The sequence below is a fragment of the Buceros rhinoceros genome, unplaced genomic scaffold (assembly GCF_000710305.1).
Source record: "Buceros rhinoceros silvestris isolate BGI_N320 unplaced genomic scaffold, ASM71030v1 scaffold5156, whole genome shotgun sequence".
In the NCBI taxonomy this organism is placed as follows: domain Eukaryota; kingdom Metazoa; phylum Chordata; class Aves; order Bucerotiformes; family Bucerotidae; genus Buceros; species Buceros rhinoceros.
In genome coordinates, this window is record NW_010416778.1 from 26,499 (window position 1) to 37,483 (window position 10,985).

At 56.2% G+C, this 10,985-nt stretch overlaps 1 protein-coding gene across 1 annotated transcript in view; it reads left to right on the forward strand.

The window, feature by feature from the left end:
* The window catches only part of IFT172 (intraflagellar transport 172), a gene marked incomplete at its 5' end in the record, with an annotated part of 37,091 nt that extends 26,456 nt beyond the window's left edge, over positions 1-10,635 (forward strand). The window contains 18 exons of the mRNA XM_010137922.1: positions 34-127; positions 381-445; positions 573-753; positions 1,279-1,388; positions 1,815-1,944; positions 2,472-2,570; positions 2,929-3,038; positions 3,503-3,566; positions 3,820-3,906; positions 4,555-4,671; positions 4,812-4,922; positions 5,687-5,806; positions 7,290-7,385; positions 7,969-8,028; positions 8,764-8,862; positions 9,154-9,307; positions 10,124-10,215; positions 10,486-10,635. Coding sequence (XP_010136224.1) covers positions 34-127; positions 381-445; positions 573-753; positions 1,279-1,388; positions 1,815-1,944; positions 2,472-2,570; positions 2,929-3,038; positions 3,503-3,566; positions 3,820-3,906; positions 4,555-4,671; positions 4,812-4,922; positions 5,687-5,806; positions 7,290-7,385; positions 7,969-8,028; positions 8,764-8,862; positions 9,154-9,307; positions 10,124-10,215; positions 10,486-10,575 — 1,879 coding nt within the window. The remainder of the gene's footprint in view (positions 1-33; positions 128-380; positions 446-572; positions 754-1,278; positions 1,389-1,814; positions 1,945-2,471; positions 2,571-2,928; positions 3,039-3,502; positions 3,567-3,819; positions 3,907-4,554; positions 4,672-4,811; positions 4,923-5,686; positions 5,807-7,289; positions 7,386-7,968; positions 8,029-8,763; positions 8,863-9,153; positions 9,308-10,123; positions 10,216-10,485) is intronic.
* Positions 10,636-10,985: the final 350 nt, after the last annotated feature.

Genomic DNA, 10,985 nt, shown 5'->3' on the forward strand with positions numbered 1-10,985 from the left:
CTTGCTCCCACACCATTTTCTCTTCCATTGCAGGGTCTTTGATTTTGCTTTTGAACTGGCCCGCCTTTCCATGAAGCAGAAGATGCCAGAGATCCACTTAAAGCATGCCATGTTCCTGGAAGATGAGGTAATTTTACCTCCTGGAATAGGTGGGCGATCTCTGGGCACTCAGGTCATTGAACAGTTGTCCTTACGGGCTGCAGCAGTGGGCGCTTTTAAGGCTGCAGTCACTGCTCACCCAAAAGGCTCCACAATGACAGCCCCAGCTTCCACTCATCTTTGTTTCCTAAACCCTCTCTGTCTCGTGGTAATAGAGTAATACTGTCATACGACAGTATCAGACAGGACAACATGCAAGGAAATTCCTTCCTCTCTCCTAGGGCAAATTTGAAGAGGCTGAAGCAGAGTTCATTAAAGCTGGGAAGCCCAAGGAAGCAGTGCTGATGTACGTATCCTTCCCCAGCCTGGCCTGCTGCCTCTCCTCGCCCTGTGTGGTAGCAGGCTGGCTGCTTCTCCAGCGCTGGTCTGCTCCTTGCCATCCCTCTTGTAACATCTCGTATCGGTTCCCCTAGGTTTGTGCACAACCGGAACTGGGATGCTGCACAGCGTGTGGCAGAGGTTCATGATCCAGACAGCGTGGCTGATGTGCTCGTGGGACAGGCAGGGTTTGCCTTTGAGCAGAAAGAGTTCCAGAGAGCAGAGGCCTTCCTCCTGCGAGCACAGAGACCTGAGCTGGCCATCAAGTACTACAAGGTGAGCATAGTCTGCAGCAACATCATTGCCTGCCTCATGGCGTAAGATCCCAGCTCAGGTGGATGGGGTGAAATCCACCTCCCGGCTCTCCCTGTCAGCTTAGCAGCCAAACAGAAGCCATTTGCTCTGGTGGTTCCTAGTAGAACTTGATTCTGGCCTGCTCTTAGAAGACTGGACGAGCAGAGGTTTTGCAGCAGCACTTAGCTCTCTCTGGAAGGAAGAGTCCTGCCAAAATATGGATGGTCCTCAGGGGTAGCATGAGTGGGTGCGTTTGGAGACCCTAAGTGCCCACTCCACAGAGGCAGCAAGGATAGATGTGCACCTTCCCCTGAGGTAGCTTGGTTGAATGGATAGACATAGGTGCCATTTTGAGGGAGAAAGATTTGGATGCTGCTGCTGTGGTGGCTTCCTCCAGTGGATCCTCTGGCAAGACGACATGCAAGGTTAGATGTGTTATGTGACACCAAGAGTAGGGGAATCCTGGTGAACTGTTGAAAATTTCTCCTTCCCATTGTGCTCATGCAGGAGGCTGGCATGTGGAGCGAGGCCCTGCGTGTCTGCAAGGAATATGTGCCTGGTCAGCTAGAAGAGTTACAGGAGGAGTGCAGCAGGGAGGCTGCCAAGAAGGGCTCCAGGTGAGGAATGCTGTGGTCAGGCTGCAGGGAACAGACACGTTGCTCTTCTCCTAGGCCATTGTGCTGATGGTTGACAGAGACAGCCTGACGGGATCCCTGACAGCCAGTGGTTTCCTTCTCAAGGACCCCAGACTTCTTACTGCACAGATTTCTTAACATCCTTCCTCCCTCCTCTGAAAGACTCCAGGCTTATAATTGCCATCCAGAGTCTCCCAGACATCTTCTTGCCACTGCCAGCTCTCCGAGGTCTCCCGCACCTCCAGCATCCTTAATCAGTTCTCTCCTCAGCAGCAGCTACATGCCTTCCTCAGCCCTCTCTGAGATCCCTGGCTTCCCTCTGCTGTGCACCTCCCTGCCCCTGCCCTGCACACAGGATCTCTGTGGTAGCATCCTGGTCCTGCTCACGGCCTGCGTTCCTCCCTACAGAGGAACAGAAGGGCTGCTGGAGCAGGCACAGGAGTGGGAGCAGGCAGGGGAGTATGCCAGGGCAGTGGACTGCTACCTGAAGGTGAGGGATCCCAGCAACAGTGTCCTGATGGAGAAGTGCTTGCTGAAGGTACGGGCTGTGATTCCCTTCATCTGCTCTGCTGTCACGGGGGTCTCCCACAGCCTGCAGTGCACCCCAGAGTTACCTCAGAGGGCACAAGGGGGGATCTGCAGGCTCCAGTGGCTGGAGGGGCTGAGGGCCTTCATGGCCATGCTGTCGAGCCGTGGTGGGCTGTGTGCTTGCCCTGCACTGTGCTGCCGTCCTTGCTCTGGCACCACTTCCAGCAGTATGCTGGTGTCTTTGTGCCCCTGTCTCTCTGCACTGAAGAGCTGGACTTTGTGACTTAGCCTTTGGCTAGAGAAGCACCCTTTCTTCTTCCAGTGTTCTATGTCCACCAGCTTTATGTCCTTGTCTGATCTTCTCCCACGTGTGAAAGTAGCTGGGCTTTGCTTCTCTGAACTGAAGTGGGCTGTCATTTCTTCTCCCCTTCCCCCATAGTTCAAGCCTGACTCTCAGTCTTTCAGCTGGGACTGAGCTGCTTCATCCTTTCTCGAACACCTTTTATCACTTGTGCTGCTGACAATTTCTCTTCACAGGCTGCTGAATTGGCCATTAAATTCTTGGGTCAGTCACAGAGCATGGAGGTGACTCGGACTGTGGCTCCTCAGCTGGTGGCCATGAAGAAATACAGTGCGGTGAGGACTGGCTCCTGTCCCCTGACTACTGAAGAAGCAGTGACGTAGGAAGGGAGAGCTCTCTCCAAGGGAAGGAGGCCAAGTCACATCCTGGGGTGGTGGGTGGATGGGCCTATCCAGAACTAGGCAGTGCAGAGTATTCCAGGAGGAGGAGGGAGGGGAAGGGATCAAGTCCTGGAATAGTGTGAGAGAGCCAGGCCTTGGGAAGAGGCAGGAAGCAGACGAGGGGGATTATCTTTTGGGAAGAGACTTTCTGTTGTTGCTCTGTGCTGGCTAGTTCCAACAGCACCAGCTCCAGCCTGGGCTGCAAGGTGCCACTGGGGTTTCATCTCCTGGGGGACTGTCTCTGGCTCTACAGGCAGCTGAACTCTACCTCAACTTGGACCTCATCCAAGAAGCTATTGATGTCTTCATTGAAGGGGAGGAGTGGAGCAAAGCCAAGCACGTGGCCAAAGAATTGGACCCCAAGTATGCCCGGAACTTCTCAAATCCTACTTGTCCTGCTCCCTCTCCCACCCCTAGACGATTCCTTGTCCTGTCCAGTCCTGCTACCTCCAGGTTCCCTGGATTCTCCCCATGCTTGACAGGGCACATCATCTGCAGCCGCCCTTCCCAAGCCATTGGCCTTCCTGACACTTTTCTGTTGCCACACATCCCTTGGAAATTGTTATTGCCTTTTGTCCCATCCCTGTCCCTATTGCTTCTTCCCTTGGCATAACCCAGTGCACGCATTTCCTTCTGGAAGTCCTGTGATCCCCCCCTTCCCTCACACATTACACTGCAAAGAGCTGCCTAGACCCTTTCCTTCCCCTCCCAGCAGCAGGCCAGAAAGACATGGCGCAGCCATAAAGTGGCAAAGCTGAGTCCAGCCTCTGCACTGATGCAAGACACTATTAGTCTGGCTGCCTGTTAAGAGTCTTTCCACCTGGCAGGTCAGAGGAGTATGTGGACCAGCGTTACAAGGAGTTTTTAAAGAACCAAGGAAAGGTGGAGTCGGTACGTATTGGGTTGTGCGGGGCCTTTCTTATGGGGCTTTTGCCTGAACACACCCACAGGTGAGGAGTCTGTCTGCACCCAGGAGTCACGGCTTCTGTGTGCCTGATGGGGCATTCTGGATCTGTGCTGTTGTGCTGTACCAGGGGAGGGGCTGTGTCCATGTGAAGAAGAGACCTGGGTGGGCTGATGCTGGCCTTGATGCTGGTAGGAAACTTTGCCTGCACAGTGAATTGATGGTTATTTCCATCCGCAGCTGGTGGGGATAGATGTCATGGCTGCTTTGGACATGTATGCAGAGCAGGAGCAGTGGGAGAAGTGCCTGGAGGTGGCAGAGAAGCAGGTGAATGCCTGTGTGAGCCCGCGGGGTAGTGGCATGGGGTCCTGGCTTACTGACCCTGGGGCAGCAGGAACAAGTGGGAGGGCAAAGTGGGCATGTCTGTGGGGAGCACGATAGTTGCTGCAGCAGCTCATGAACACCTCTCCACTGTCCTTGTCTTGGCCAGTCAGGCCTAGTAGGGAAGTGTTAGAACCCAGAGGCATATTGAGTTTAAATTTTGTGATTAATGGAGCATCAGAAAAAGTCAGTTCTCAGCAGAGTGTTGACGGGATCAGCACATGTATGAGCAGCACACCAAGGAGGCCTCCAGCCCCAGCCATCTGACAGCATGAATAATGGACGGAGCAGCCTTGCAAGTCAGGGACGTTTTCAGCCCGCAGTGTTTCAGTTCACTCTGTCGTTAGGCTGAGGGCTGATTTACAGTCAGTACCTCTGGTGCCACAGTGTGGAGAGTGTTCTTCTAGCAAGTGGTGAACAGGTGGAGAACAGCTTTGCTTCTGATCAGGACAGCATCAGCTAGCCAGTAGAGGTGTCGGGAGGGGCACGGGTCAGGGTCCGGGTCTGCTGGGTGTGGGCTGTGTCTGTCCCTGCTGCGTGACAAGTGTTCACTTCATGACTCTCATGCTGCTGCTCTCTGTGTGCCTCCTCCAGAACTATAAAGTCTTGCACAAGTACGTAGCTCTGTATGCAACCCATCTCATCCGGGGGGGCAGCTGGGACAAAGCCCTGAGCCTGTACGTCCACCATGGAGCTCCTGCCAACCCACAGGTAACGAAGCCAGCAGTGCTGGTCTGGAGTCTGGCCGCAGAACTGCCGTTCACGCTGCTTGAGCTTGACAGCAGGAGAGCTTCAGGCCTTTGCTGATTCACCATACGGCTCCCTCAAGATTCCTCTCCTTTTTCTTGCAGAATTTCAACATTTACAAGCGTCTCTTTGTGGAGATGGTGAATGCGCCTGGCATGAATTGTGCCGAAGCCTACTCCAGTTGGGCTAACCTGCGCGATGTCCTCTTCCATCTGGTGAGTGTGGGCCATGGCCACCACTGCCTGCTCAACTCCAGCACCATGGTGGCTCCCAGCAGGGCAGGAAGAAGAGCCAGTCTATAGCCGGTGACGCGGGCAGTATTTGCAGAACATGAGCTGACATGAAAGGGGGGAATGTCCATGATGTGAACAGTAGGACAGGGTCTTGTGGAGTGAGCATGACTGGGTGTCTTGGTTTGAGCCAGGGAAGAAGACAACCCTGCTCTCAAGGGCAAATCCTAGAAGCGGGTCACTGCTACATGGGAGCCTACCACAACATACCTGCTTTTCATTCTACATCCATATTCAGTGGAGCAAGGACCTGGGGAGAGCACAGAACTACTGAGCCTGGAAACGAGTCCTCCCCATCACCCCAGAGACACCCAGAGCCTTCTGCTCCCTCTTGCCTGTCCCACAATACCTCAGCCAGAGCCTACGATTGCCCCTTCTCTGTTTCTGTCTCACAAACATCCACCTCTAGCACAAAGGGAATCCTCAAATCCCCCTTTGTCCATCCACCCTCACCCCTGCTTCCCATGCTGTCTGCTGGTGTGGTACTGCTGGCCCTCCCCTTCTCCCACAGCCCCCTCCCCTCAGCATGTTGTGGCACCCAGAGTACCCAAGGGCCAACCCTCTTCCAGTCCCCAGAGGTGCCTGCTCATTTCAGAGCCGTCTCTCCCCAGGTGTTTCCCTGGACTCAGGTGCATGAAGGGTGCCCTTGTGCTCTCATTTTCCCCATCACTCTCCTTTCTCTTCCTCAGTGTGAAAACTTGGTAAAGTCGAGTGAGGCGAACACTCCCACACATGAGGAGTTTGAGACAATGCTGCTGGTCTCTCACTACTACGCCACCCGCTCCGCAGCTCAGGATGTGAAGCAGCTGGTAAGGTTCCTGCAATTCCTGTTCCAGCTCACCGCTCTCAGTGCAGAATCCTGCAGGGATGTGCAGGTTCAGCACTATCCGTAGTTCACCATTCCACTTCATGGATGACTTACACATCATGGATGCATGAGAATGGGACTGTAGTTATCTGGGAGCCCACCACTAGCAGGTAGAACTAGAGATGGTCTTCCTTGACTCCTTACTGTGGCACCTGCCCCCAGCCTCTGGGTCTGAGATGTACACCAATGGGAAGCTGATCCATATGCTTGGCATGACTTGTGAGAGCAGAGGCACCAGTGGGAATTTAGGAATCACACAAAAATCTGGACTTCCCAGGAGAGGCATTGCTTCCTCTTCAGCTGTCCTGGGCCCAGCAAGCTGCTGGGCTTCACCGCTGGTCCTGGGCGCAGATTGGCTTTGCACAGGGCTTTGGGAGCCAGTGGGCCTGTGTGCTTGGCATCACACAGTGCTATGGCAGACACTGGACCCGTGTGCTGGGCTGTCTTGGGGCCTCTGGGAGCTCACAGGCCTGGGCCTCATGAGGCTCTGGGAGTATTTTTGAGTCTGACGTGCACTGGGAGTTGTTCTGGGCCACAATATATAGCAGAGTCCCTGCTGAGGTCTTGATCCATGTGGAGTTGTGATAGAGCTCTGTATGAGCGGGGGACTGGAGCTGTGATAGAGCAGGCGTGAAAAAGAAAGGCTGACACAGCTAGAACCCCCGTAGAAGTCGTAGGGGAGCCCGGGGCTTCCCCACGGCTGTGTGTGTAGATGCTGGAGGTCCAGAGACATGTCACACAGGAAGAGCCAAGTCTGATAGCTTGGAAACCAGAACAGACCCACACAGCTGTGAAACACTGAGGTGGTGAGCAGTCTGTTTGGAACCATGAAGGAGGGGTGGCCTTCCCAGTTCCGGTGTGATGAGAACTATCTATCTGGCAAGAAATCTCCCTTGAATTCCTCGCCCCCACCTAAAAGTTCTTCAATGATTAAAAGCAAGAAAAAACTTACTATGAGTGTGACTGAGCATGGAAACAGGTTTCCTGGAGAGGTTGGAGAGTCTCCACCCCTTGGGATACTGAGGACATGGTGAGACATGTTCCTGAACAACCTGCTGTGGCTGACTCTGCTGTGGACGGGGCAGGGTGGGACTAGGCCATCACCAGAGATCCCTTCCAACCTCAGCTAGTCTGTGACTCCAGCGGTAGGGTTTGGGGTGTGGGAGAACTTCCTCTTCAGTGACAGTCCTCCTGCATGTTCAGACAGCGAGTGTACTTCTGGTCAGGACTGAAGCTTTTAAACCTTTGTTTGTGACATGTCAGGATCTCCAGTGGTCCCTTCCAGCCCCCACCAGTCCGTGATTCTGTGATACATGGGTGCAGAGTCCCTCCCTGAGTCTGGGCAGTACGAGCTTGTGAGATCCCTTCCGACCTGATTTTTCTGTGCTGATTGTTGTGGCTTTTACTGTCCTCTGTGTCTGCAGGACACAGTGGCTGCCAAGCTGTCCATTTCCCTGCTGCGCCACAGCGAGCTCCTGCCTGCAGACAAGGTTTTCTATGAAGCTGGGATAGCTGCCAAGGTAAGAGCTCAATGCCACCAGAGCAGCTGAGGAGGTGGCAGACCCTGGGCTCGGGGATTCTGAACTTCATCTTCCCCTGTCCTCACCCAGCTGCACAGGTACAGCAGGAACCAGTTCCTGGCCCTGGAGGCCTTTCCTCGAAGAGCCTTGGCGGTGTGTCATGGCATGGCAGTAGGCAGGAAGGGCAGACCTGTGCTAGCAAGGGGACACGAACTGTAGACCTGGGGTAGACGAGAGGCCACACGACTGGTGTAGATGGAAGGCTCCTGGCTGGTCTGCCTTGCTGTGGGTCACCTGCGTCACCTCTGCCCCAAGGCTGCGGGCTCTGACCGCCCACCCAGATGCGATGGCTGGTGCTGGCTGTGCAGCAATGCCTGACTGTTGGGTGGAACAGCCTGTGGCTCGTGGGCTGGCTGTCCCAGGGGTTGCCGGTGAGGCAGTCCTCAGGGATGGTGAGCCGGGATGTGCACTCCTCTGTGACCTGTGCTGCTGTGGCACAAGCAGGACCACATCCTTTCCAGCCATTGCTCAGGCAGGACAGTTGTGGCCATGAAGATACACCTGTGGTTCTTCTCTGTCCTAGGCAGTCAACTGGGAGAACATGGCCTTCATCTTCCTGAACCACTTCCTGGACCTCTCAGACGTGCGTATGCTCTGCGGGAGGGAGGGCTGTCACACCAACAGTGGGCCAGAACAGACCCTTGGCCTGGCCAGGGCCCTCCTGAGGCTCCAGTATGGCAGCACCCCTCCAGTATGGCAGCTGGTGCTGCCGGAGCTCCCTGAACACTGCTCAGCACAGGTGCCTGCACAGCACTGAGGACCCCAGTGCTGGCTGTGATGAGACCTGCCATGCCGGGAACCTGCACAGCCCTGAGCCTGTCACCTGTCTGTGTCAGGGCCACCGCACCATGGATGCCTGCTGCAGCAAAGAGCAGGCTGGCCTGACAGGCCTGGAGTCTTCATGGCTTTCATGAGCTGTTCCAAGGGAAGGAAATCCCCTGGCGGGTGGAGGGCATGGCCCAGTGCTTTAGGAGTCCCCCATGACAGTCACCCTCCTTGACTGGTCACCATGTGCCACCAAACCTGAGGAAGCTGACAGACATTCGCCTATCAATCTCCCCAGCACTGTCAGCAGCTGCTGGGGGAAAACAGGTCCCCATGTCATCTTTCCCTTTTTTGAGACCACCCAGATTTGAGCAGTGTTTCAGGGGTACACATGCTCGGACACGGCAGAGGATGGCCACACAGGCCACCTCCCAGGAGGGCCCAGTCACCACAGCACTGACAGGGTCACCCGTAGTGCTAGCTCTCAGTGGAGCCTGTGCTGTCCCCACCGAGGCTGGTGTTGCCCAGTGCTCCCCCACTTCTCCATTCTCAGGCCATTGAGGAAGGGAGCCTGCATTCCCTGGACCACTCGGATTTCCAGAGCACAGACATCCCCTTTGAAGTGCCGCTTCCAGCCCAACAGCACGTGCCTGTGAGTGTCCTTTGCTGCCTGCTGCTCCCAGAGCAGTGACACTGCTCCAGCGCCCCTCTGACCAGGGACTGGGACAGCCAGCGCTGCGGGCAATGGCAGCCCCAGTACACGTATGTGCGTGCACATACGTGCTCTCTCCTGGTGCTCCCCCACCAAACAGGCACATGTATGTACACGTCCTGCGAGCACACGTGTGTCCTGCTGTCCCCAGCATGCTCCCGGTGCTGCGGGGCAGCAGATGGGCACTAGCACAGCGTGCGATAGCAGCAAGTCCCTGGGTCTGCCCTGCAGGAGGAGAAGCGGGAGGAGGCCCGGGACTGGGTGATGGCCATGTCCATGAACCAGCGGCTGAAGCAGGTGCTGCCGCAGGATGAGCGGGACACCTACGAAGCTTCACTGGTGGCAGCAAACACAGGGGTGCGGTCCCTGCCCTGCGTGCTGACCGGTAAGCACCAGGCCCTCACCCGTGGTGCCAGCGGGGAGTGGGCACACCTGGCAGGGGTCTGGGCAGGGGGTAGTTTGGGCTGTGCCCAAGAGGAGCAGGGAGATGGGCTGGCTGCGGGCCCAGTCCTGCTGCGGGAGATGGCCGGATCCGTTGTTCACTGCAAGGGTGACTGAGCACAGAAGTTGTGGCATCTCCGTATACTTGAGGTAGTGGAAAGTCATCTGGACGTGGTCCTGGGTAACCGGCTGTAGGTGGCCCTGCTTGAGCAGTGTGGGTTGGACCACACAGACCTCAGAGGTCCCCCCATTGTGTGTTTCTGTGATTCTGTGACTGCTCAGTCTCTCACAGCACTGCCCAGGGAACGTCCAGGCTGGCCAGCACTGACAGATTTACACACAGGATGTGCAGCGCCTGTCCCTGCTCTGACCCTGCCCCCCAAGCTGTCTATTGTGGCATGTACGGTCCCCCGCTCCTTGCACACTTCAGACAGTGAGAGATTACGGTGCAGGACTTGGAGTGGGTCAGAGAAGGGTGGGATGACGTGGGCACCAGCAACAGGGCTGTGGCTCCGAAGGTCGGGACCAGGGTGGTACCATTTGACATATTTGAGTGTCCTTGCCAGAGGGACAGGCTGTGATCATCCTTTGATCCCACCACTGTGGGCACCCCCTGCCTCACCTGGTCTCCAGAAGCCAGAGATGACACTGTCCCCCGCTGGTGGGAGCGGCCCTGGCTATGGCAGGAGGGAAGGGGTGTGCAAGGAAAGGGTCTGCTGTGGGTCTCAGCTCATTTCTGAGGGTGTCGCTGTGTGCCCAGGGTACCCTGTGCTAAGGAACAAGATCGAGTTCAAGCGGCCAGGCAGAGAAGCCAACAAGGACACGTGGAACAAGTTTCTCATGGCAGTCAAGGTGAGACAGGCACCCTATAGGGCAGGAGGACAGGCTGCGGGGCATTCAGCCCCTCGTGCTGACAATAAAACACCGTCCCGCTGGGTGGAGAGACACCGAACCAGAGTGGGTTGAGTGCACCCTCCCTGTGTGCGGCTGGGTGGGGGTCACCCTCACCTGCAGCACTGGGCAGACCCAGGCCTGCCTGTGCAGCTCTGCCAGCCCCTGGGGTTGGGGAGGAGGTGGACAGCACTGTTCCCTGCCACTGCTAAGGCCTCTTTCACTCCACAGACATCCCACAGCCCTGCCTGCCAGGATGTGCTCGAGTTCCTCAAACAGTGGTGCGGGGAACTCCCGAGCACCAGCTTCTCTTTCCAGTGAGCTGGACCGTGGCAGCTTTCAGTCCTCTTCATCACCCTCCTACCCCAATAAACACGTCTCTTGGCCCTGCTGAGCTCCTGTTTGTCAAGGGTGGATGAGCCCAGGAGCACGCGTAGCTCCAGGACTCACAACCATAACCCTGCACAAGTGTGTCTCGTCCTCAGCCTCACTGGGCAACTACCACACTGGGACCACGCTCTGTCTACATCCCTGTGCCTGGGGTGTGGGAGCAAGCACATCCTTCCATCAGGGGGACGCGCAGCCTCCCTGGGGAGCCACTTACAGCAGCCAGTGTGAAAACAGAACGTTTATTCACTCAGGAGAACAACAGCAGCTCAGAACGAGAGGTCCCTTAGCTTCCTCTTGGCCTGCCTGCACACAAGCACAGCCAGCTGACCCTGCCTGACCAC